This window comes from Copadichromis virginalis, linkage group LG18 (genome assembly GCF_057382275.1).
Source record: "Copadichromis virginalis isolate Kocher_CV1m ecotype Utaka linkage group LG18, C_Virginalis_male_GT1.1, whole genome shotgun sequence".
NCBI lineage: Eukaryota > Metazoa > Chordata > Actinopteri > Cichliformes > Cichlidae > Copadichromis > Copadichromis virginalis.
The window spans coordinates 7,450,964-7,478,959 of NC_140635.1; the positions used below are offsets into that span (position 1 = coordinate 7,450,964).

The window sequence follows — 27,996 nt, forward strand, 5'->3', positions numbered from 1 at the left end:
CAGTGATTTTGTTCCCAACTTTTAATCATGTTGTGATGGCCTGAGTCAGCGAGGATTAGGGCTGAACGATATATCGCATTTGCGATAATATCGCGACATGATCAAGTGCAATTTTCTAACCGCAAAGGCTGCGATTATACTCTGGACATGTCCAAATTCATGGGCTGCATCCTCCTGAGGCCGCATTTGTAGACCGATTACGTCACAGCGACGTGCCGAAGGCTGTCCAAATTACTACCATATCCCAGAATTCATAGCGCGGCCCAGCCAAACTCCAGTTTCCAGCAATGGCGGCCGCTACTAAGTTTTAAAATTACTCATACTAATCTTTCTGGGTCACAAAATAAACTTTTAACATATTTTCAGGCGAGAAAGTAGTTGTGTAAACATCAAATATCTGCTCGGTTTATCAAGATATCGCATATTTGCAAAAGTGCTTCGACGTTTTCAGAGGCGTCTGCTACCCACCAGCTCGACAGCTAGCGGGGAGCTCGAGGGTTACTGATGCGGCCGAGAACGGCACAACTCCCGGCACATCATTTTCAGATCACCGCGGAGTTTCGCTGCTCGGGTTAAACGTAATATATAAGTCACTTAGACAACCTAAAAATGTTATTGTTGGGCTTTTTTCAGTGTTTTGTTTGTTCGTGAGTAAATCGGTTTGGCTGAGATTAAAGTTATTAGATTAGATAAAATAAAACTTTATTAATCCCCCGGGTGGGTTCCTCCTTGGTTTTCACACAGCTGACTAAACGTCAAACAGAAAACTTATTAAACAGAAGTATGAGACAGTCGAGAATTTACACCGGTGTCTGGTTATATTTTAGATAGCAAGAAGCAGACGGCCGAGTTTATTAAACTCCACCGAGACAGCGGTGACGCTAATCAGAACTAGACCGTCCAATTTCACGCCTTTAAATTTTAAAGGCGTGTTTGTGTGTGTGTTTATACAATTGCTATTATGTTTGCACTTTATGTGTAATGTTACTGACTGCAGAGATCAGTAAGATGTGTGTATTTTTTATTTATTAGTTTTATTTATTTAATATTATTTTTTTAATTGAATGACTGTCTAGTAGTTCACAGATGTCGAAAAACTGAGTGTGGTAAAGCCACTGATTTTTTTATGTATATTTCTGCAATCTGCACATTGTACTGACTTTCATTTTAATGTTTACACCAGGGTTCCTTGTCAGCACTTTATGCTCAGATGTTTGTAAGCTAAAAATAAACTATTGTGTATGTTCAAATATACTGTTGTGATTGAAGAAGTTAAATAAAAATGTCAGTCATCAATTCATGCATCACCTCATGTCATCATAACAGAGGTCTGTCTTCCAGGAAAGAACAGTTTAAAATTAATGTAATATAGTATTGGCCATACTATATGATGTATTGCTTGTCTTTGTTTAATAATACAGAAGACAAAGACCTTAAAAAATAATCGCATATCGCATCGCAATCGCAATATTGGGGCAAAAATTCGCAATTAGATTATTTTCCATAATTGTTCAGCCCTAGCGAGGATGGGAGTGCTGCATATTTTATAAGCCGTGTCTGCCAAATGGTGGCAACAGATGAGTCAACTGTACTTGTTGCATAATCTGATAACAGCCAGAAAAGTAACAACTTGGCATCACATCTTAAAATCCATCAAGCTCTCATGCCTAAAATGACAAAATACATTATTCTTAATAGTTTAATAACAGGTTTCTTTAAGTCGCACATATAACTGTTTGATTATGGTTGGGGGGAAACATCAACGTCAAGCTAAAACACTGGTTGATTGAAGCAGGAGGGCTTTAATGTCAGAGTTAGATGCTTTGTACGCACAACTGTCTGTCTCCGCTTCCTAAATGACAGCCAATGCAGCAGAGACCACAAACAGTCAAGACACAGGCTGTTTGAAGCATAGAGAAGGATGCTGTGTAAATGTAAACGTTCAAATCCAGATGTAAGCTCGTTTCGGCAAATGACTTCAGATGACTCCAGAAGAATGCTAGTAGTGACCGATAGTATCCCTTCTTTTAAAAATCCCTTGGATCTGAAAACAGTTTACCATGAAACTGGTTATGTGGTTACGGTTTAATTACCGTTGGCTTATCTTTTTCCTTTTCACTGAAATTTTGAGAGTCTAATTTCAAAGACTAAATGTGCTGAAATGACTATAATCTAATTGTTATTTGGTGTGAAATTCATGAAAAATAAAGTGTTTTTCAGAATCAGAATCAGAATCAGAATACTTTATTGATCCCTGGGGGAAATTATTTTTTGTTACAGTGCTCCATTTTAAACCAACATTAAGACAAGACAGACAATACACTAACTAAGAATGGTACAATATATACATATATATACATACATACATACATAAGTCACTTATAAATAAATAGTTGGAAAAGAAACATGTGTAGTTGTAGCAGCAAACAGTGTGTTAAGTGGATGCGTTGTACAGGGAGATGGCCACAGGCAGGAATGATTTCCTGTGTCGTTCAGTGGTGCTTTTCGGTAATCTCAGTCTCTCACTGAACGAGCTCCTGTGACTGACCAACATGTCATGGAGTGGGTGGGAGGTGTTATCCAACATTGTCTTTATCTTGGACAGCATCCGCCTCTCCGACAAAAGGGTCGGAGGCTGGAATCAGATTCCCTTTCCATTCCCCGATTGGTTTGACTAATAGATTTCACCCTGTTTTTTTCTTTAAGTGCTCAGTGTTTATTTTTAGCTTGTTGGCCTCTGGTGTCACTTTACCGACTTTTTTTTCTTTTCCCAATATTTGAACTCTCCACTAAGTACAAGCGATCCATGGTCCATTTAGCAAAGTCAAAACACGACCATCCTGCTGAAACCAAAGACTCTGACAGCTCCGAGAGGGGATACAGCGGCCCTCCTCTCCTAAGCTGTGATTGACTGAGATGTTTGTTGGCACAGGCCACTGCCACATGTTGGACGAGGACACTCCATTGACGGAGGACAATACTGGACTGTTGGCAGTCTCTGAAACTGCATCCAGATTTCTTGCAGGTCTAAATCTGTGAGAAAGTGACCCCTGCGTGATCTCTGTAAAGTTCACACTTCAAGCTCATTTATATGAATTTTGGGAGGTAGGAAAGGTTTCCCAGAGTGAACTATGGGCTATTTTTGAAACATGAGTCAGTGTTTTTGGTGGGGTGTGGGCCTAAACTGTTGTCTCAATATTGTAACACTGACAAAAAAAACCTCTTGCAAAAGAAAACGCTGGTAACTAAAAACCTGACATGACTGCTGCCTCAATCAACCATTATGCCACCAACTGGGCTCGTGTGGCAATATAATTACAACAGTATAAATGGAAATATAACGATTATCTTAATCTCACTGGTTGCCAGCGTGTGAGCAGTCCTCTGTATGACCTGTATGCTTTTTGAGTTACTAACTGAATAAGACGAAATGTCCTCACCAAGTTACTTAAAAGTCAAGTCTTATATAAAGCAAAAGTTTTTTTTTCATGTTTGTGACTAAATGCCATTTGTCAGATCTCCAACTCAGTGTAAACTATTCTTTCTTTTTTTGAAGACTGCCGCTGAAGTGTGACTTTTGTGAATGGCACTGGGCAAAGCCTTTAAATAATGTGGCTGCACAGCGTGAAAAGCCTATCAGGCCGGCTCTCAGTAAGACGTTAAGGGAACAGGACAGGCTGATGAGAATGAATGGGAGGCTGCTAACCCACAAGCTTGTTCATTCTGCATGTATTCAATTTTCCAGCTCTGTCCCCCCCCCCCCCCCCCCCCCCCCCCTCTCTGTCTACAGTTTTTTATTTTGGGTTTTTTTTTTTTTTTTTTTTTTTTTGGGTCAGTCTCAATGTGAGTAAGCTGCCTGGCAAAATTTTTTTGCTTGTTTCCAGACTTGGCGTTTGTGAATATACGACAGCGCTGGCAGGTCATTTTAATATATTACAATACATTTTGCCCAAATTGATTTTGTTTAAAGAATGCCAGCAACATTCTGCCTATAAATAACAATCGAAATCTTTGCAGAAGCTTAATGTGACTAAAATAGGTTGAAAGTAATCTCATTCATATATTTGAATGTTTGAAAGAAGGCCCGGTCATATGCTACAATGTACAGATTCAGTGCTCTGCTTACTGTTACATGTTGACTCGTCTCACTGCTCTATTTTCGTCATGTCTTTGGCTTTTATTTGTATGTCACTTCCTACTACTCCAAACTTTGTGCTATTCTTTTGTAGCCTATCGTTTTCATTCAGCCTCCCGTGCCGTGACAGCTCGTGCTATTCTGTTAGGATTTGTGTATTTTGCAGCCTCCTCATACACTCTGAAGTGACACCACCCAGGAGATTAGGGGCTATTTCATTTACCTCCCAACCTCCTCACCTTATCTTTTTTCCACATTTATTATTCACCGTACATGTACTGAGCCTGTGAAAGGTGCCATATGGGAGCAAAAATTATACCTGCACCACTGTCTGAATAGTCTTAGTTTAATTAAACTGTCATGTTTCTCCAATTTTGCTGATGGTTATTTTCATTTAGAGCCACATCTCGTAATGAAATTTGTACTCGATCAGTGGCGTTGTCGCACGTGCACACAGGAGAAGCTGCGCACACAATCGATAAGCCTCCCGTCTTAGTGAAACGAGCATGCCAGGTTTGATTACGATGCATTGTTGTTAGAGGTTATTGCTTATTGTCCCTTAGGAGACCGCTCATCTTCAGGTAAACCAGGTGTTTTAGTCACGCTTCAGTAAAGTAGTAGTTGGACTAATGAATTATTAACCAATTATTACCAAAAGATCAAGAGCTATACTAAAATGTTCATGTTTTATGATGTTTTTATGACAATATGACATCAGCCTATTATACTGTCAGGGTGTCATATTTAAAACACTGTTATTCAGCTAAAGCTCACATGACTACAAACAGTTTTTTGTGTTTTTTCCTTGGAGTAAGCCCGTCTTTTGTTGGCGTTAACAAGAAATTAAGCCTTTAATTACACATTGTGGAAAAAGAGACTTAACAGTAGACACGTAACATCAGCTGTCTGTGTATGGTGTTCCTGCAGCCTCTGCATTTCCTCGTCATCATCATACACACACGTGTGTGCGCTGAGGATGCTGCTGTAGAAGCGTTCACCTTGAGGGAATGGTGAAGCTGGCTGGAACAAATCCCAGACTGCGAAAAATAAATAAATAAATAACTCACGTACTATACACAACAGTACTGCGGCTACATAAAATCAAAGCGGACACACTGGGGAAGAGTCTGAGGTCATAGTTGGACAGCTTTAGTGTGCTGCTGTTGTTAAACATGTGTGACGTTGCTGAGTCAGTGTTTACGGTGGGAAAAACGAACACGCCCATCCTCTACGTCCGTCCTCTGAAGTCATCCTCTCACATAACTCCTGTTTTTGTTTCATATCCTTTGCATCATCATTCGCCATCCGTTGTCCTTCAGCATATTTTAAACACAGTTGTCTACTCTTTAAATTTTCCACAACAACTCTGTTACCTTATCTTCTAAAAAAGATTGCCTGGTCAGCAGGATCAGAGGAAACAAGGCAGCATTAGTGACAAAATCCATTCATGATTGAAGCAAAACAGGACTCATGACTCCTACGTCTAACATAAAAGACATGATGTGGTTGCACATTAGAACAAAAGCCAGCAGCTCACACTCAGCCCTTGTTTGTTAGTTTGAAATCAGCGTTCAAGTTTCCAACTGTTCTGATTACTGTGACCATGCAGTCAAAGTTAATTATAGCATCAGCTCTATGTAGCCACAGTAGCTGCTTAATGTACCACCTCTAATTCCATATTGTTGCAGGGACATTGCCATCAAAAGTAATCCTCTGGGTCATCAGTTCCTCTGATGGCAGGAGTCCACGAACAGTCTTGTGATCACTCCTAAAGCGATAACGTAGCGAGCTGTTTTTTGCTCATGGCTAAAATGTTTTTAGATAGTGGGAGACTGTGAGTCAGCTGCTTGTTGTTTTGAAAGTGTCAAAAAAGCTGCTATGCAGGCATTATACAGATGTGGTACACATGGATAAGTAAAGGATGATGAGAGCTACACTACAAATAGGGCTGCCACAAACGATTATTTTGATAGTCGACTAGTCACCGATTATTTTTGCGATTAGTCGACTAATCAGATCATGCATCCATTGGACGTAAAACGGATGCTTATTGCACCAGCATGCATCTGCTCTTATATAACTATCATTAGCCTACAGCTTTAAGTGTTTAAGGTCTGTGCTAACTAAAAATAAGATGGTAGTTTATGTGTTGCCTGTATGCTAAACTTATATCCTCATATGTCAGCATAGAGATCCATTCTAGTGTATAGTACAATAAACGATACTATAAAGCATTAATGGGGTCGCTTGAAGGCCTCTGCTGTGGATGGAGAGGTCTTGGTCAGAGTTGTTTGTTCATTCACTCCGTACCGCTATATCCCCCATCAGGTTCTTCCACAAAAGACGTGGGGCCATCGCTGGGCCTAAAGAAGTCCAGCTCGCTCGAGAGTCTCCAGACAGCAGTAGCAGAGGTAACTCTGAACGGGGACGTCCCCTTCCACAGGCCTCGCCCTCGTATCATCAGGGGGCGGGGCTGTAACGAAAGCTTCAGAGCAGCCATCGACAAATCCTACGACCGACCGGCCGCCACGGAAGAGGACGACGAGGGCATGGAGACATGTAAGGCATCAAATGGACCATTTTAATGTGACCGTCTTTTCGCAGCATCACAGGTTTGATTCCCACAGTGACCACGCTGTCCCCCTAACCGGGCGGTTCCTTCGCCTACACTGTGTCATGTGAAATGTTATGTGGCATTGCATTGGGTTACTGAAATGATGCCGACTCGCACGAACAGCAATGATGATTCCCAGCAGGGATCATTATTGAAACGGATGAAGTGTCAGTACCTAAAATTTTGAGGTGGCTTTCATGCTTGTGCATGGGAGTGATGGCATTCTGACTAATGCTCAATATCTGGCAGCTGATATTATCACTGCTTGTGGCAATGGCATATGGGTGAGTCAGGATGTAACCTGCACTGTATCAGATATCACAGGGTCACAGTGTCACTAAGGGGCAGCTTATGTGGAGTCGACAGAGGAGCTTCCATCTTTTGGGAAATCTGTTCAAATTTTAAACTGCTATATATAAAAAAAACAGCTTTTTAATTTATAGTAAAAGTCAAAATGTCTCAAAACCTCTCAAGCATACATTACTTTTTGAGCAGTGTTAAGTCAATTTAGGTAAAGATTACACAGGGTAACCTGATAAACAATCCTCCTTCTTTGCTTTAGTCTTTTTATTCTGTGTAATCATGAACTAAACAATCCAAATATAAGAACTGAGAATGAGACAGCAGTGTACCTACTGTATCTTTAATCTGATGTGCTGATTGTCCAATGACTCATTAACGATTCAATAACCGCAGTATTGCAAAAGTATGAAGATTATGTAATTTAGGTAGCGTACCACACCATAGTGTCATAAAACTCTACAAATGTGTCGCCGTTCACCATAAATCTGTGTCTAATAGTCTCTAATGGTTTCTGTCTCGTTTTAGAGCAGAGCTCTTTAAGCACTTGTAATATGTATTTAAATTGTATTAGTCTCTTGGTGCTTAGGAGACATAATTGCGCGTTTATGACTTATAGATTTTCATTTATTAAGGTTATTGATTTTCACATGTGCTACAGTCCATCTTAAAACTTACCTGTTCAATGGTTAACACGAACGCTTTCTCCGTTCCTTTCCAATTTTCTTCCCCTGTCGTCTTCTGTTTTTATCGCTCCCTTCCTTTAGTGGAGGAGGACACTGAGGAGAGTTCACGGTCGGGGAGAGACTCTGTGTCAACAGTAGCGGACCAGACGCCGCTGTCGATTACCGAAAAGCCACTGGTCAACGGCACAAACCGCACCAAAGAGGAGAAGAAGAAGGACAAAGACAAGGGAGGGAAGGAAAAGAAGAAGCCAGAGGGAGGGAAGGAGAAGGACAAGGGAAAACCTAAGAAGGGGATGTTGAAGGGACTCGGGGACATGTTCAGGTAAAGTTTTAAAACTTTTGAAGAGAGTAACAGTAACTAATCAAAGACTTTATGGTTTCATTAAATAGCAATCAGAGCTGGAAGCAGACTAGTCCTCATTAAATTTTACAAAGTTCAGTTTAGTTTTAAAGAAATTTCTGTGCATGCAATGTCAATATTTTTAATATATGCAAACAGATTTAAGCTCGTGAGCTTATAATGCAACTAGGGTCATCTTATGGACTGAATCTGTGTATGTAGTCAGACACACACTTGCATTTTCTTTGTATTATTTTACTATTTTTACTTTTTTGTTCAACTTTGCCTGAGAACAAATTGCAAAACATAATCGCTCAGTTACGGAGGCCCTGAGAGGCCAAATGGACTGCAACTTAAGAAAACAACAGTAATAAGAAAAACGCTGCAAAAGCACACAAAACACAACGGAAATAGGAAAAAACAGATTTCCAAAAGCACAAGGGGAGTGTTTCTGGGGAGGCAATAACCTGACGGACCAGTTGCAGGAACCCAAAACTTGTTTGTTTTATCACGATTCATACAATACTGATGACGGATTTTTAAAACAACTTTATTTATCTCCAAGGGGCATTTAAGATAATAGTTAGGCTAACACACTTGCCTCTCATCTTTTCTTTCCACACAAAACCGATAGATCCTCCACTTCTTTTAAGTGTCTCCCAGCATAATTCTTAGCATATTTTGGTTCCTGCAAGTGGTCCGTTGGGTTATTGTCTCCCCAGAAACACTCCCCTTGTGCTTTTGGAAATTAGTTTTTTCCTATTTCCGTTGTGTTTTGTGTGCTTTTGCAGCGTTTTTCTTATTACTGCTGTTTTCTTAAGTTGCAGTCCGTTTGGCCTCTCAGGGCCACCGTACACAGTGTGTTCATATTTTATCTTGAGGTGTTGTAACTTGTGTTTTGCCTTGTGTAGCAGACAAATCTGCCTCCAACGTGTGCGCTTGTCCCCTTAATAAAAGCACGACGGCAGCAGATGATTTTCATTTGGGTGTAAAAACGTCATGTCTTTGAGGGTTGCTGTGTCCTGTACCCCGCCTCCGTAACTTTTTAAGAGTGGAAAAAGAGAGAATCAATATCAGTTCAATATCTGATGTTCAATATCAGAGCTCGTGTCAAAGCCACAGTGATCGATGCCGTGAACAGTTGATACCGCCTCATTAAGTGAGCTTTGTGTTCTGTCTGCCTGCGTGAAGAGCAAGAACCTTAAATCACTCATTATAGGTCTAGACATGGACAAACTGAACTTTGTTTTTTTTATTGTTGTTTTTTAGACAGATGTAACATTTCGCCTCATTTTTGGAACGCATGGTAGAACAGAAAGACCTGCATAATGGAGACGATTGACAAGCCTGTTATACAACCGTGGCACTGCTAAATAGTCTGAGGAAACCTTAATTAGACTCCCAGACAACTTGACCTTTGTGGTTTATCTCCCTCTAATTAATTTCTTTTCAGCCTCTGATATTACAACTGTTATGCTCTCTTATAGCTAAACAGCACACACAAACGCACCTCTCATTAGCGTGTTGTCTACATATTCCCTCCCCTTTCTCTGTCCCAATCCTCATTGGGTGGATGCCGTAGGCATCCACACTATTGAGATCCTGTTTCTCTTTATTCTTTATCCTTTATTATTCTAGTTGCTCCGTTTCTTTGCCGCTTAACTACTCCCTCAGTTTTCAGCCGATTTTTACCATTCAAACTCTAAACTGTTCTGCTATTTCTGCTTTCGACTGCTATATCTTTTGGTACTTATTACTATTATACTTTTTAAAATATTACACTTTTTTCCTTTAATTTGTCCCATTGAAATGAATGGGAAACTTCTACAATTCTGCTAAAACTTGCTTGTCTTTGAAACTTAACTACTTCCTCATACTTTCACCTAGAAACTCCATTCAAACTTTAAAACGTTCTCAGATGATTGGGCTATTCCTGTGTGATTCAGCTTTTTCATATCTGTTACCGTTTTCATGTAATGACTCTTTAAGTTTTCAGTTACAACTTTGTGATTTTTCAGAAAATACATGTGTTGCTATGGTTGCTATGCAATTAACTCCCACTGCACACTCGTCCGTTCTGAATTTTCTCTTCATGTCTGAACAACTCCTTGCTACTCGCTCAATTTCCACTCAACTTCCACAAATTATACATCAAAACGTAGGTATTTTTGCTGGCTTTAAGACAGTGTCACTATAATTATTGTGAGAGTTACGTTTTTTTCACAATTTGCCTCGAAGTGACACATGGTCTAAAAACTCCCCATTCAAAGTCTATGGGGAGGTTGTGAAACTCAGAGCTGAAATACTGAAACTGAAGGCATTTTCAAATCGTCATATCTCCTTAACGAAGCAAAGTTAAGACATGAGGCTTGTCCCTGTATATCTTCAGACACTCCTGACACTCACAATTCAAGAATTATTTTCTCACCTATTACCGTTCTGAGATGAGTTAGACTTGTTTGAGGGGTGGAAATCTGTCCTCCTCTCATTTTTCAAATTCCGAAAATGAAGCCGTTTCTTCTCTCGTCATATCTCCGCGACGGAGATACAAAGAGCTATGTAAATCGCAGTCAAAGTACACCAAAGTCCGCTGATTCACCCAGTGCAAGAATTATGCTTCTATCCCACCTAGTTTTTGAGTTACACGACGTTTTGTAACTCCAAAAAACGGCGTTTTTCGCGTCTCACCGCGATCTAATTCTGACTCCTCATCACCCTTTTTTTCAAAGCGCCCGCCCCCTTAGAGGTGGCGCGATTGGTAATGACACCGCTCTTCAGACCAGAGGTCGTGGGTTCGATTCCACCTTGGCCCACATGTTTTTTTTTTTAACTACAAATTTATACACTATCACAGACCGGTAATTCATATTGATAATTTATTACAATTCTGCAAAGTTTAATGATTTTAGCAGCTTTTCTAATATGGACCTCAGATTCTGGTTAACAGTCTATGGCAGAAATACATACAAGTACACAGCCTGATGAAGCAGACAGAAGCAGTACCTCTGATTGGTTCCGCAGTTTCACCTCTTATCAGCACAAATCTCACCCTCTTCTGCTGTTTTCACCTCTTTTCTGCTAATTTGAGCTTCTGTTCCACAGTGCACTCAGCCTCTTCTGCTGTTTTCATTAGAATTTTAAGCTTTTCCACCTTTTTTCAGTTACGTGAGAACCAGTTTGGCTCAATGAGTAGCTGAAAAATATCAGCCTCTTCTGCTGTTTTAGCAGGATTTCAGAGTTCAGCTTTTTCACTTGTTTTAAGCACAAATTTCAGTTTCTTTACCTCATTTCACAACAAAGTTCTTCCTCTTCACCTCTTTTCTGCTAATTTGAGCTGCTGCTCCACAGTGCACATTTTCCCTCTCATCATATCTTTGCTTGTGACCAGAACTCATTTGGCTCAGAGGGTAGGGCATCTGTCGTGAGACCCGGTGGCAGAGGTTCGAATCCTACCTGTGACAGCTGCTACACATGTTCACTGCTTGCATGCGCTCTGCTTTCTTGACACTCTCCAGTGTGTCATTACACATACAGCCATCTTCAGCAAGCACTTCTGCTTCTACACTTCTTTTCAACTCGGCTTTTTGCTTCTTTACCTCTTTTCAGCAGAAATTATTCCTCTTCACCTCTTTTCTGCTAATTAGAGCTCCTGCTCCACAGTGCACTTAGCCTCTTCTGCTGTTTTCATTAGAATTTTAAGCTTTTCCACCTTTTTTCAGTTACGTGAGAACCAGTTTGGCTCAGTGAGTAGCTGAAAAATATCAGCCTCTACTACTGTTTTAGCAGGATTTCAGAGTTCAGCTTTTTCACTTGTTTTAAGCACAAATTTCAGTTTCTTTACCTCATTTCACAACAAAGTTCTTCCTCTTCACCTCTTTTCTGCTAATTTGAGCTTCTGCTCCACAGTGCACATTTTCTCTCTCATCATATATTTGCTTGAGACCAGAACTCATTTGGCTCAGAGGGTAGGGCAGCTGCCGTGAGACCCGGGGGCAGAGTTTCGAATCCTACCTGTGACAGTTGCTACACATGTTCCCTGCTTGCATGCGCTCTGCTTTCTTGACACTCTCCAGTGTGTCATTACACATACAGCCATCTTCAGCAAGCACTTCTACACCTCTTTTCAACTCATCTTTTTGCTTCTTTACCTCTTTTCAGCAGAACTTCTTCTGATTCACCTCTTTTCTGCTAAATGTTTAGCCTTTTCACCTCTTATTAGCACAATACTAAGCAGCTTCTGCTAATTTCACCAGAATTGTCAGTCTCTCCACCTCTTCTTTGTAAGAATCAGTTTGGTCCAGTAAGGTGAGACGCCGCCTATAGATCAGAAAGGCCAGGTTCGAATCTCGCTCAGGGCAATGTTTTTTGTTTTTTCAACTTTTTCTGCTTTTTTCAGCAGAAATCTTCAGCGTAAGGCATCCACACAGCATTTTCGCAGGAAATGCAATTTTTTCTAGTTACTATTGGAGTACAGGTCGTTTGGTCTGCAGGTCTTCTCATCCGATTTGTTGGAAAGCTTTAGATCTTGCCAGTAATTTTATCTGTCTGTTATATTGACCAAAGTGACAGTGACACAGATTTGGAAAACAGCGAGTATATCAGACAGAGTATCAATATTTGATGGGGAGAAATAATGAGGTCCACAGAGATGAGGAGATAACGAAAATATGTGCAAAAGAAGGACGGGGTTTGGAGCAACAGGTAGCGAAAGACAAACGCAATCTTTTGAAATAAAAAGTAGATGAGAGAATAAAAGGAGCTTTAAACTCATGAGGGTGGGGGAAGGGGAGTGGATTATGTGGATTTGAGGGGAATTTTAACAGTGAACGGTCAACATTTATAGATCAAGTTTATAAAATGGAGAACCAAAAATTAACATTAGAATGCTTTCAAAAATTTGTTTTTGCTATCAGTCAACTTAAACAGAAAAATAAATAAAAGACGTGAAAATTCAGATAAATATTTGGTGATACTGCCCTTTAAACAATAAGATCCTCTTGCTCAGTGTTTCAGGGAGTTTTTGCAGGTAGGCTGGGCTAGTAGTTGTTCTTTTCACTGAGATGGTACTGTAATAACTTTGTATAATTTAAGGTTTAAGCTTATCTTTATTTATCTCAAACTGGGCAGGGCCTAAAACGAGCCATTGTAATCTCTCTTTAAGCCAGCTTTGTTCTGATTGGCTGCCCCTTACAAACAGAGGGGCGTGTTCCTGAGATGACCATATTGAGAAAATCCCCTCTCGGTGACATCATACAGAATTAGGAGCAGGAAAGTCTCATATGGAGCTTAAATTAAACTTTAAGCCTTTTTTTGGGCATCATGCTGTCCACTAATACATCCACTGTAACACTACAGAATATAGTTAATGTGATATATAATATTTAATCCTCAAAACATAGGAGTAAAATGCAAAGTACAGAAAAGGGGGATCAGGGGTTGAGACAGTGCAGTAAGACAATAGTTGCATATAAACGCTACATTGTTATACACATCGACAAATACTGTAAATAATCCCACTATATTAATTTGACCTAATTAGCTCCAACATACACGTACTTGAAGATATGCATTGCACATACTGACATGCAGAGGTTTATAGATATGCACAAGCTGCAAATACATGCTGGCTTTTGGATTTAAAGTGACAGGGAAGCTCACGCGTACAATTTCGGTCACAGACAACCGCACACTGCAGTAATCTTCTTTCCTTTCTTACAGATGCACATGCATTCACACCGACTTAGCGCTACTTTCCTTCTTATCCTGCCATATGTTAATGATTGGCGTGTATTGTCAAAGCATCAATGTTATCCTGCTCTGATTGGCTCAATATTGCCCACATCAGATCTGGTCCATTAAAACGCCGTCTGGCTGCCTGTTTGATCCACGCCCAGTGTTTACTGGCCGAGACAGCTGTGTGCCCCAAAATAATGATGTGAGATGCATTCAATCCATCTGTCTGTGTGTGTAATCTGGACCTCATACTAATTTTAAAGGGCACATCCCAGAAAGTTTGGCTTCAGTAAACTTGATATTGAAGCAAGTTCCTGAAGAAGTTCAAATTTTGAGGGGACCGGTTCATTTTATGGATGCAAATTTTTAAGTTTAAACAGTAATTCCTCCAATTTCATCAAAATATAAAATATAAATATATTTAAACTGTTGTGTCTTATAATTCATACTACTGGGCAAGAAAGTATTGTATCTAAGAGGAAAATTAATAAAGTGTATTATTTACATCACAGTTTGTTGTTTATTTAGATAAATGACACTGGTAGAGACCTAATCTGAATATATATCATATCTGAACAGAGCAGGAAAAGCGTACATGTAGCTTTTTTACTAAAAGACACACAAAAAAAATACCACATCCAGATTCCAAAATAAGCATAAAGAGAAAATCCAAAGGAGGAAAAAAAGTCCCATCAACACCCACATTGTGTGACTGAAAGGTGATATGTGGGAGCTACAGTTTAGCGAACACCACAGCAGTGAGCATTTAGCAACAAATATGTTACTAAGAGGGGAAAAGCATTTGAATTTATGTATTCCATTAGTCAGTGTCAACACGTCGTGATGAAACTTAAGGCAAAGGCTGGCTGTGTGGAGAACAATGGCACAGGTTTTTATAAGTGTGTCTGTGTCACTCTGTGAATTGGGAAGTTTGAGACCAAGAGTAGCTGTACAGCATGTTAAGAGCTCCCGATGAGTGTCATGTGTTTGAGCGAGGCAGCGTTTGTGAGTGTCGGGGAGCTTTGATGTGTTAGCATGTAGGAGGAGTGGATCAAGAGAGGGAGGCCCTTAGAAGTTGGAGGACCGTGTGTGTGTCTGTGTACGCACTCGCGCACACGTGTGTGTGATCAACAGAGTTGCCACTGCCTGACCCTCTCATGTCTCGAAGGCCTCACACTCAGTCCCAATCAAAGCATCATTACCATCAGCCTCTGCCAACAGTGCGGCCCGCCAACTGTAGCCCTCCCTCCCCCTTTCTCCCGCTCCTCTCCTCTCTCGCTCTCTGATCATCACTTGGACACAGAAGCAACACCCAGTCTATGGGCTTGGCATCTGCGAACGTGGTAATTGCCCAGAAATTTGAGGGCTACACTAAATTTGCAGTGGTTTTAGTGCATGTTTGTGTGCGAGTAAGCGGAGCAAGCTTAGACTCGGAGATGGCTTGAACAGCGACGAGGAAAGATTAGTCATGGATGAAGGGACGTCAATGCATCGTGCTCTGTTACTTTGCTGCCCGCAAGATAAAATGCTAATAATTGCGGTCCTTATAGTCGTAGCTGTAATAATATATTTATGTTGAGGTATTGCATGTAGTGCTGGGTGTTCCTGCAACTTAAGACATGGTATTCAATCTTGCAACGCTACACCAACAGTGATGCAGCATGAGTGGGCTTAGGAAAGCGGCAGTATTTTCAGTGATTTCACTTTGATTCGATTCTTTATTCTCTTCTTCATTTTCATTGGGTTCTCATTGGCTCTGCTTTGAGGGTCACCACCATCGCTAAGCAGAGACATTACATTCATGCAAATTAATTGCATGCTGTGTAGTCAAATGTTTGTGCATGTTGGAGGTATTTACCCTCTTTGTTGTGGCCAGTGTTGGGGTCATTACTCAAAAAAAAGTAGTTAGACATGTTACACAGAACACTTCGTGATTCTACTTTAGAAACACGAAGACTGCAGCCTGACTGCTCATCACTGCTCTTTTGTTACCTGTTGAAGTTCAGGGTCTGGACGCTGGGCTGGGGTCGGCATTCACTCAGCTTTAGCATCCCTATGGCTAGCTTAGCATTAGCATGCTGTCTGTCCAGGTGCTTATAAAGAGCCAAAGATTCATTAGCTGCATATTAGCAGCTGTTTCTGTCTTAGTTTGCACTTTAACATCGTGCATTCATACTTTTGTACAATAAAAATAAAAGTAATGTCATATCCACACTGTAGAAAGTACCACTGTTCCTCCTGGTGTGCAAATGCAACCGATGACCGGAATCGATAGCCAAGCAAACGAACAATTCCAAGGAATTGGACTGCTGGGAACTGGTTCTCGATTTTATCCTTAGTGGTTAATTGTAATAACAGTCCTTCCTATAAATCTGTGTACCAGATATGGTGAGTGAAATTCTAATGCGTTTCTGTTTCTATGTTACTTAGAGCTAATATGCAAGTATTTGTAAATGTGTTCCCATGCGGATCATGGCTGTGCCTTCGCTCGATGAGGGGAAATTCCACCCTGTCATCTAAATATAATCACTTCTGGGTCTTAAAAAACTAAGATGGGGCCAAATGGCGCATCGGGTGACATCTGGGTTGGTACATCGATCATTTATATGGATATATATTTATATATATAGTCCATGGTTAATCTGTGTATAGTGTAAGACAAATGTGAGGCATTCTGCAGACTCAGTATACAGCTGGATTGATTAAAATATTTTAAAACAGTGTAACAGTTCCATCATTGAAATAAATGACTGAAAAATTCCGATGAAACACCTTCCTTGGAGACATGAATTTATATGAGTAATTTCACATCAGGAAAAAAAGTTGGATTGATGAAAACTTTTGCAATAATCTAAATGTGGCCTCGATGTGACAGAAGACACCAAGGCAGCCTTAAAAATCTTAGTTTTAAAATTAAAGGTGTACACCTCAGCTGTGGATGTAATTCGATTAAATCAGGTCAGTCCATTCATTGGTTGTTGATGTTTTGCTCATGACCATCTGGTTGATAGTGTGTCTCTGCCCAGTGGAAATCAAAAACAAGTTACTTGGCAATTAGAGTTGCTCCTCACGCACGTCTGATTATGCGAGTTCCCGAAAAACTGCGGCACGCTACCAAAAACTTGTTTTCACTTTTTGTGCTATTAAAAGGATTAACGGTGTTTCACGGGTGGTCTGCTGAATTGAATCAGCTCAGTCCCTGACATTTTGAAGTGATCTTTTCAAACCGCAGAAAGCAGTCAAAGCCTCTTTATCGATGCTGTTGCACTCACAACACGAGGTGGGCCTAACTGTGCCTGGAATATAAGATTATTAAAAGCCCTGGTGTCATGGTTAATACTCGGTCTCCTCCTCAAAGTTTTCCTTTTCAGTCATAAATCACACTGTGCGGGTGTTTGCGCGCGTTTGTGTGTGTGTATGACAAGGCTGTTTTTTAAAAGGGGCTGTTAATGAAAGTTAGTGGTGTGGAGAAAGTGTCAACCGTCTCTCGCCGTGATAGATCACTCCTGCTCTTAGCATTAACGGCAGGCTGTCACTCTGAGCATTTCAGACAGCCGTAGTTAAATTAATCAAGTAATGGCCCTTAGTCTGCGCCCCTCCCCCCTCCAGCTGCAGTTTTTCCTCCTCATTCCTGTCTCTTAGCTTTTCTGTTTGTCTTCTACACTCCATGGTATCAGTATATGCTGTCTTTGGGGTTAGTACTTAGCACAACATTCAAGGGAAGTTGTATAGATAGTGTGAAAAACTAATTTGCAAAGCATTTTGTCTGTGTTGGGTATTAGATGGTAAAGATGTGACAGGAAGCGGGTCGAACTCTGAGCAGATCGCTCGTTTACCAGAAAGCAGCTTGCTTTTTCTTTAATTTATTTATTCACTCATTTTGTGGAGAAAGTTCACAAGCATTTACCCAGTTGACATGTTATGAGCATATGGATGATGCAACCCCATATTTAACTGTACCCCGGTACTTGGTCCAGCGGTCCTCAACCCCCGGGCCACGGACCGCAGTCGTTTGGTACCGGGCCGCGAGAGTTGTGAAATTTATGGTTTTCAGGGTTTTTATCGTTAACTCGGTTTCCCTGGGTCTTTTCCTGTGTTGTAGTTGTGTCTTTTATTTTGAAAGAAATATTCACGCGTTACCATAGCGACCAGAGAGCATTAAGGGGCAGAGAGGAGGATGTTACTCTCAATGTTGTTGGCGCATTTCAGGAGGACGCTGCTAATAAAGTTACACATTTACACATTGAATTCACGTTTATTATTATATTTACAAAGTACCACAGTTTTTGTCTCGGTCGTATCATTTTATTTTGTTGTATTTATCCGCGACACCTTAAAATATTGTCTGACATTAAACTGCTCCGTGGCGCAAAAAAGGTTGAGGACTGCTGCTTTAGTTCTGTGGAGCAGAAGTTGATCCACCAGTTTGAGCTATGCCTTCCTGTATGATGTCACCTTTATAGGTGCAGCTGAACTAGCGTGCGGTATCGAAGCGGTTTCTCCTTTTTTTTTAATGTCTGTGAATCTACTGAAACAAGATGCTAGCAGCGTTGCAGTGCAAGGGCAGGGACACAGCATTAATCAAAGTACCCTTGGTACTCTTTAGTTTCACAGTACCTAAAACAGCGTAAGGATATAACTTGCCAGGAGCAGCAGAATATTGTCACATAATTAACCTGAAATATAATTTATATCTGCGATGTTGTATCTTGGGTCAAGCTTTTTAACCAGATGCTTACAGTCCCGCTTTTCCGTCTTGTAGCCATATCAGGAATTTCTGCTCTCGCTCTCAGACTTGCTGTTGCGTACACCGAACATAAACACGCGGCCTCGCTAAAGCTGTGATATTGTGACACTTAGAGTTTTTATATCACAACAAAATTTATAACTGTATCATCACATATTATGTAATTATGGTATATCTGCTACTAAACTAGTAGAAATATAAACAATATATCAGCGACTTCTTAAAAACGCCACAAACAGAAAAAGTCTTGGAAAGTCTTTTTTTTCTCTCTCAGTTTATTTATGTTTTTAATGAACTATGACTTTGATCCACATCTTTTACTAATTTCCATACACTTTTTATCATACTCTTCTTTTTTTCATGTCTCATTTCATTGTATTTTTCCACAAAGAGAATTACACGATTCATATGACTTTAATTTAAATTTGCATTATGCATTTTTCTCTCCGGCCTGCATTCATTTATTTTTCTCTCTTACCTTTTCCCCCGCGCGCTGCCGTTTTCTTCTTTCTCTTTTATTTTTCAGTGTTTAACTCACTCCTACACTCTCTCACCTCTGGGTTTTATGTGCAGCTTCATTTGCTTGTTTTGTTGGTTCTTGTGCTTCTCTCATCGATTTACTTTTGTATTTACTTTTATTGCTTTCAGTTCTCTTTCTTCTGTATTGATTTCCATGCAAACCACAAATTCACGTACCTGTCATCTAAGTGTTTTTCTTCTTTCTCTTTTGGACTTATATTCAGGCAATTTACACTCATCCTCTTTATTCTTTAAGCGCCCTCTACTTTTGGAGTTTGCACTTTCTTTTTTTCCATCGCTCTTTCTTCTGAAGCTTTCTCACACAGACGCTCACACATTCCTTTCAAGGTAGTCTTTGTGCTCTTCGCCATAGTTTAGTTTTCGGTCTTAATGGTTCATTCAACGAGTTTCTCTTGTGCGTGTTCATTTTTTTCCTCTTGTTCGCTGTCTTCCTCTTTCATTAACACACAGACACACCTCTTTGGTTTTTTCTCAGCGCTGTCTCTTTCGAAGTCGTAGATATTCTCTGCGGACCAATTTCCCTGTGAATAATCACGGCGGTTCATTGTCGAAGCGAGCGTGCTGCCAAAGTCATTTCTTCAACAGGCTGCAGCTTTATACTGAGTCAATCAAGCTGAAATATCTTTGCAGTGCCTCCTATTCGGTGAATCGTCACTCCCTCCCTATGAATATAATTACTGTGATGGGCTGCGTCTACGCCTTCTCCACAACTTTAAAAGAACTGAATTGGGTTTGAATTTGTGAGAGCTACTTTTCAAATGCTTCATTTGTGGGCTTGATTAACTGTTAAGTCGTAGCAGTGGGCTGTTTCTGTGATCGCAGACAACATTTCAGCCGTATTGGTAAAAGTCGGGTTATTGTCAAGGTTCTGGCAGACACATCTGTGTTTCAGACGACAGTTTTGCATCACATTAGCTGATTAAGAGTTTCTTGAAATTGCACCGTAGCTTCTGACTTTCTGTCTAGTCATGCAACTGCAGCAGTAACTTGTGACGAATCATAATTTGAATACAACAGAAAATATTAAAGTGAAGTATAGCAGCATTAATGAAGTGGTGGATATTAATTGTTTATGTCTTCAGGTTTGGGAAGCACCGAAAGGATGAGCGGCTGGGAGAAAAGATTGATCGTAAAGGCTCCAGCAAGTGGAGGCCAGAGGAGACGCAGGTGTCGGACGAGGAGACCATGAAGATGAGGATGGAGCAAGAAAGGTGAGGCAACTTATGGTTGGATAACGTGATATCGATTCATTAAAATCCTGAATCGATTTTTTTAATATTAATTTATTTTGCCCGAAACGCCAGAATCTCACGTTAAACCTCACAAAATTTCAACAACCACCAAACAGCTAAACAGTAAATGAGAGCAAGTACACGGATTCTGCACAAAGACGTAAACACAGAGCGCGCACCCGCCGACGGATCAGAATCAGCGAGATGTCGCCTTTCTCACCTGACGGCACGGACATGGTCGGAGCTGAAAGCCGACAGCTCGCTAATTCTGATGTTTCAGCGGAAAAAACAAGATTCAATCCGTGAATCTTGTTTTTTCTCTTTCTGTCTCTGTACTTCAAGAACAGTTTCCCGTCTAAAAATCAGTTTTCTTTATTCACTTGCTTATTACGCACACGTCGGCCGCTGTTTTTTTTCTTTTACGTACTTCCGACAAGAAAGCCTCATTTCTGCTGTTCAATACTGAACAAATTTAAACTTTTTAAAATTATGCAGATGTGCAAAACGCTTAGCTGTGTCTCTAATAAAACCGCTGTAACTTTGCTCTGCTTCACTTCAGCAGCATCAGGTAATGTTCATATGTTGATGGTTTTCTTTTGTTTTTGATCTACTGCAGAATATTTTTATAAAATCTCAGGCCAGGAAAGTTGCCTTCATGTTTTTCTGTGTTTTATCTTCAGCTACTTTGACACAAAGGCATCTGTGATGCTTACACCTTTGATAAAGTCTCGCAAGTGTTAGCTTTCTTTTTGTAGATATAAAAATATGGAAATGTACTGATGCATGATCTGAATTATAATATTTCTGACTCTGAGGCAAAATTTCCCGGGACCTTGTGAATCGGAATTGAATCGATTCTAGAAATCGGTGAAATAAAATTGAACTGAATTGAATTGATAAGTATTTAGCTGAGTCAGCAGTTCAGTGCAGGTGAGTTGAGCTCTTCCTCATTTACATTTATAGACCCAGCTTCTGCAGGGTGAAAACACAAAAAGAAAAGATTTGAAACAAACCGTATGTAGAAAAATTCTCAGACAAAGTCTCCTCACAGGGAAAAATATGTTTAGTGCCAAACCCAAATTATTCAAAAGTATGTGGACACCATTGTCCACATTTTACTGTACTTTTCTCTGGTTCTCAGCTAAGCACGTTATTATAGTTTCAAGGTTCTCTACCTGAACAGTCAATATTTGAGCATCAGTTCGTTGGACACGTATTGGGTTTTTTTAGTTAGAATCAGAAGACTGATTCAGAGGGTTCGTTTGGACATGCATCTCACTCACAGCAGCCATCAGGCTTTGGTTCACCTCACTGTTGCCAGCTAAGCAGCTTTGTTGCTAGGCTCAGCCGCTTTTCATACCTGAACCTACAGAAAGTACTGCTTTGCAAAGTCTCACTGCAGCACTGGAGGCACAGCTCTGTTCAGCAGCGAGCTCATGCTCACAGGTCCCGTGGGTTGCATGATAAAAAAAAAAAACACTCGCAGTAATCATTTAACTTGTAAAGATGACTCAAACTGTAGCACAACCATTATCTTTATTACATCTAAAGTTTCAGAGCCCAAAAAAAATGATGGTTGAAGCAGCACGGGATTTTCAGTTTAGTGTGAAAAATCTGAATGAAGCTGCATAAAAATTAATTGAAAGAGCTGCTTTCTCTGTTTAACAGTTTAATAAATCGATCGTCTCTGTGTTTAAATAATGACTACACGGTTAAAGAACCTGTGCCTTCTTTTGCTTTTACTACGTGGGTGCCCAAAACTAAAAAGCCTCAAGTGGCAAGTCCTTTTCCCACTGCAACCCACTCTTTCCTCACCAAAGGAAATGTCAGGCAGGCACAGTGCCAGGTTTTTGGGGGGGGGCAGCAGTTTATAAATGCCAAGGCCATTACAGCCCTGCCAGCTAATTAAATCCCTTGCTCTTGGTGTAGGGCAAGAGTCATTACTCCCCACAGTTGCTTATTATGAAAATTTGGTTTGTAGTCTTCCTTTGCGCCTGCAGAGCAGATAGTCTAATAATATGATAATGGCTGAGTCTTTATTTTTAATTGGTTTAAAGTTAACGCAAAGGCCACGTCAGATGATTTGGTTGTTATGCTGGATATAGTTAAAAGTTCAGACTGGTCCTTTTGTGTGTTAATCCCGTCCAAGACAGACTCAAGATAGACAAGGCGGACTCACTTTTTCGTTTAATAAGAGATTGCCATACACTGAAAGTAAATACTGGAGTCTGTTCAGAGATGAGTACTAGCTACTTATTTCTTGCCCTTAAATATCACAGTCACGTGTGTTTGTTACACACAACTTGGACTATTTAAGCCTGTTCAGGACTCCATTATGTTATTTCATATGCATAAAAACACGGATGACACAAATTACATGTAGCCTACTGTAATGCTTTTGCAATAACGTTCTGATTCAAAGTAGATTAAACTGCGTTTGCTTTTATTTCCAACTCTCAGAGAGGTGAAGCTTTTTGAGCTCAAAACAGAAGTAGAAGTTTACAGAACTTAGATTTTTTTTTGTTGTGCTGTTAAATGAAATGTAGGTTACATTATTTTTAAACTATATTAACCTTGATTTATTAGCATCATAAAATGTGAATTAGTTATCAAGCCTATTTCTAGCTGATAAAGCATAAGTCTCATTAAAAGTCATACTAGAAATACTAGAAGTAAAGATGGCATGTTGGGGGTTTTTTTCACACAAACACGCTTCTTGTTTATATTTAAGCTGAGAGATGCTGATATTGACCGAGAGATCCCTCGGAGCACATGCTCAGACTGCGGCTACCTTGGTGTTAAACAACGATCCAGTTTGCTGTATTGCCAAGCCGCTCTGCAGAGGTTCCGTTGGGAACTTCGGCACCTCACTGCAGAAGGTATCGATTGACCACTGCCAGAGGCTGTGGTTAATCCAGCTGTGATTGACTAGATGAATGGATTTCCTCACAGGTTTAATTCTCAGGTCTCAAAGGACCCTAGCCCCAAGGCAGACAGACAAACCTTGACAGACAGTTCAGATTGTACGCTACTGGTGGAGGCTATTTGAAGAAAAGATAAATATACAGGTATGCGAATAACTGTTCAGTAGTGTCATAAATTTGTTACGTTATATTATGTTACTTGATCTAAATCGAATCGTCTTTACTAAAATTACTGTACTCGCAATACTAATGCAAGACCTCATAGTATTGTACTGTTTTAATAGAGCACCTTGCTCTCAGACTTGTCAGACTTTCTAAAGTTTCTAAAAGTAGACTAGGAGACAGAGCACTCTGTTGTGGAACAAGCTTCCACTTGACACCCTCTGTATAGTAAGATCAGCTTTAAAATGTTCCTTTTTGATAAAGCCTGTAGTTGTCGCTCTGTCAGGTGACCCTGAACCATCGCCTTAGTTATGCTGATATAGGCTCAGGTTGCTTGGGGTCTTTCCGTGATGCACTGAGCATTTCTTCTCCACTTACATCTTTTCATTCCCTATATACAAATACTGCTTATGGTTACATTTTTTCTGTTTTTTCCTATATTTGGTGTTTTGTCCTTGCTGCCCCTCTGATCATGCTAGAGGTCTTTTCCCCTTTATAATGGAAACCCTTCTTCCAACCATCGCTAAGTGCTAACTCACAGGCTATCGTTTGATTGTTGGGTTTTTTTCCAGATCAGTCCAGATAAACGTTTTTTGTTGGGCAGCACAGCAGGTTTTGCCTTAGCCGTCTGTAGACTAAATCAGATCATGCTCTGACATAACTGTTTTAAACAGCAGTCACATGACCAGAGGTTACAAGTTCAATCTATACCACAGACTTGCTGTATATGAAGTAATTTGTCACAGTGAACTTCCCTTGACCTCAACACTTGCTCAGTACTGCTACTCTTGTTCAAGATGAACAGCGTCAGTCTAAGTACAATGCATTTTGTGTGTGTGTGTGTGTGTGTGTGTGTGTGTGTGTTTCTAAAAATATCCTTAATTCACACAGAAGTGTGAATTAAGGATATTTAAGGCATGCATTGTCAGACACTTTTAGTATTAACCTTCAAAAATCACAAGTGCTTTAAAACCAACTGCAGCTAGTTGTCGCTAAATCAGAACATTTCCACGTCTTTCAGCAGCCATCTTGTCCTGCTGGACCTTCTCCCTTCATGTATTTCCTGCCTTTCACTGTAGTCTGTCAGTTGTGTCAGCAGTACCGGTAAGAGAACGCTTTGTTACACAATGACTACAATAGCACATAATGGACCATTGTTCTGGCTTGATGTGGTAGAAAGGTCACTTGTCAAAAATTTCTTCTACCATAAAATCCCATTCTGCCATTTCTATACCCTTTTATCTGCCGCCTCTTCCTCTCTTTCTGCTCTACATTGTTTTTATTCCCCCTCTGGGTCTTTTGCCACCTCTCATTGGATTTCTTAATGATTTACTCTACACGGTAAGAGTTCTTTCATCTGTCATTAAGGTTATTTGTTTACGAGAAACCCTTGTCACATGCAGGTATTTTGGGATTAAGAGTAATGATATGGCGAAGTGTGGTTTTCCTTCCTGTCCCATTTCAGTCAGCGCTGCATTTGTGTTTGTGAAACATTTTAAGTGCTTGTCATGTTGACACAGACAGTCATGGTCTTTGTCTTAAAGTAACATTTCCTGCACTCTTTAAAAGTAATTCAGAAAAGTTGGACACCTTGCTGTTTTCTGGGCAATGACAGCTATTGGTCATGTATATGTAGCTTATGTAGATGAAAAAAGATGGGTGCAGAAAAACAAAACAAACCCCAACACCACAGCTTGAACTCTCACAGGCTCTGGGGAGGCCAATCCATGATTGATGGCGTTCCACTGTGTGTTTTTTCCTATACTGGTATGCTTTCATTGCATTGGCAACGTGTTTGGGATCCTTGTCATGCTAAAAAAATGAAGCTGTTGCTAATCAGTGACTTTCCAGATGGTTTTGCATGGTGGATCAAAATCTGGCCGTATTTTCCTGTGTTCATAATTCTGTCAGTTTCGACAAGAGCTCCATCTCACCGGCTGAAATGCAGTTCCGGACCATGACAGACCTTCCGTCATGTTTTACAGATGGCTGTAGACATTCACTGTTGGATTGATAACAACTTGAGCCAAAAATGTCCATTTTGGGTTCATCACTCTGTGAAACCTCTGGCCACTGATGTCAGTACAGTTCTTGTGTAATATGACACACCTTGTCAGGGTCCGTTATGAATGGCTTCTTCCTTTGAGGCCATTTCTGATGAGTCTTTGGCCAACACGAGATGGATCAACTGAAGGGCCAGGTCATTTCTCAGGTCCTGTGTCACATCTTTGCTGGATTTCTTCATATTTATTAAGAACATGACTCTCATCTGCTGTAGAAAGTCTTCTTTTTGTCTTTGAGGGCTCCAGTTTCCTCAGGGACATACTCCATGCTTTCAGTTAATCGAATGAATACGAGAGGAAAAACCAGCTAACGTTAAAAAAAACAAACAAACATTGAAAGACTTTTACAAAACCAAGAGAACTAAGTGGGAAGAATAGTTTTGAAAAAGTTTGACAATGTAAAGGAGGTCTAACTTCCTGGAAGCAAAACGTAAAGATAGTATAGTTTTATCCGTAAGCTCATAAGAATTCAGAGTTTCTTTTTCACACAACACAGCACGAGTGTTTCAGTGATGCATCCTCCTAACTCAGCAAGTGGCCTTGTTGACCCATGCAGTGCCTTGTTATGGAAAGGGGCTGCACAGAAAAGGCCGTGCGTTGGATTGGTATGTCTGGCCTTATCTTATCAGCCACTGTGCTTGTGCATACAATCAGTAGTTGCTCCCACTACTTCTGCTGCTGTTGCTGTTTCACTGATGGAAAACAGTTTTTCCTCTGGGTTTAAAGATAGATCCCTCAAGGGCCTCACTTCCTTCTGCGCTATTAGATAATCGCTGAGTCCACAAATAGCAAAGACACAGCGTGCGACTCCACAAGCTTTCAAGTTAAGTTGTTGGAATAAGTGTACGTTTTTGCCACAAATGATTGTCTACCCCCTGACCAGATTCAGTGGGGAGCCGTTGAAACCATCAAGTTCATTAACAGCCTACTTTTTAGTAGTGAACCATTTCTGCCCACTTGGCCTTGATTTTTTTTCTTCCTTTCTTTCTTTTTTTAACACATTTTGTAGTCTCCGGTAGGGAGCCCTCGTTATTAGAGTTATTGTTTCATTATGCACACCATGCAATTTTTCTGGAGGAAATGTTTCAGATTTTAGCCCACTGAGTTTTCAGTGCACTTGCACCCCCTACCTTGTCACCACGGCGCCTGTCCCATTCACTTTCCCACTGCCATTAAAAAGAGGCCTGCAGAAAAGAGAGCAGTATGATAATTGGTAGTTGTAAAGCTCTGATAATTGGCAAGGCTGTAATTACGGGGGCTGCGTGATAGGTAGTCCCCCCGCTATAGAAAATAGCATTGCCAGTTATTCACAAGATAATGGCCTGAAGAGAAAGAGCGAATGTGTGATTTTTGTGTGTGCGTGACAGACAGAAAGATGTCAGATGTGTGTCTGCATGTGTTGTTGAGGGAGAAAGAAAGAGAAAAGCATGTTAGCTATATATTAGCACTACTCTGTGAATACAAAATGCTTCCCTTGTGCTAGGTGTTATTGGGGGCAAGAGATTGTCATGCATTGTTTATGGTATTATTCAGTGGGGAAAATTGCATAAATAATAGACTCCAGATCTTCTCTCTGTTTTGTAATGGAAAGTTAAAAAGTGCAATAACCAATCAGCAGATGTTACAATGGTTCATCTGGTGTTTTGTTAATGTGACGACTGAGATTTACAGCATCTCTCATCTAGATTGGACACGCTACAGGACTTTTTTTTTTATATATAAAGAAAAAAGTAAGGCACCATCCCAATTTTCCATGAAGCCCTACATCCGTTCTCTTTTTTTTAGTTGCAGTGTGCATTTACAATTTATAGTTGGCTGCTGTCAATGGCCAGTGGAAACCAGACAACTGAAAATATCATACTGAGAAACCTGGCAGTTAAAAATAAGCAAATAATTAGTGAACCTGCTACTAGTAAGTATTATTTGCATTATTAATTATTCAGTGAATTGGGTTTGTTGTTCTGAAAGAGTGCTGTCTTCAAATGTCTTCAATTTTTCAAACCAAAAGTTCAAAATACAGTGGAACCCCAACTAACGAAATGAATTCGTTCCCGAGGGTCTTTCGTAAGTCGAAGCACCCATTGCGCGTTTTGAGTGAGGCGATGCTGAACCATAGGTTATAGGCTAATTGCTAACTAGAACAGCAATACGTCGTTCAAGTGGAACAGCGAAGCGCAAGAACGGAAGCCAAGGGGTTGTCACATGATTCGGAAGGCATTGTGGGCATTGTAGGCTCAGCCAATCAGAGCCAGCGGATTTCGTTACTCGGGCATTTTGCCGTAACACGGGCAGAAATATTGCTATTCAGTGCCTTCGTAACTTGAATTTTTCATGAAATGGGGTATTCATAAATCGGGGTTCCACTGTATCCCAAAAGACACAAAAATTGTGTTGAAGAATTATTCAACTTTGATGGCATTTCTCTCTGCCTATTGGGGACTCGACATGCACTTTTATTGAGCAATTATTCTACATCTTCCCCAACTACATAAGCCTACCCATGGCTCTTGAGCTACCTAT

General features: G+C 40.4%; 1 protein-coding gene across 7 annotated transcripts in view; it reads left to right on the forward strand.

Moving 5' to 3' along the window:
• Nucleotides 1–27,996, forward strand: part of pard3ab (par-3 family cell polarity regulator alpha, b) — a 285,627-nt gene that overhangs the window by 163,782 nt on the left and 93,849 nt on the right. For 6 of the 7 annotated variants that reach the window (XM_085439578.1, XM_085439579.1, XM_085439580.1 and 3 more), the window contains 3 exons: nucleotides 6,464–6,694; nucleotides 7,817–8,057; nucleotides 20,178–20,306. In XM_085439578.1, coding sequence (XP_085295704.1) covers nucleotides 6,464–6,694; nucleotides 7,817–8,057; nucleotides 20,178–20,306 — 601 coding nt within the window. The remainder of the gene's footprint in view (nucleotides 1–6,463; nucleotides 6,695–7,816; nucleotides 8,058–20,177; nucleotides 20,307–27,996) is intronic. The other variant, XM_085439583.1, reaches the window with a different exon arrangement.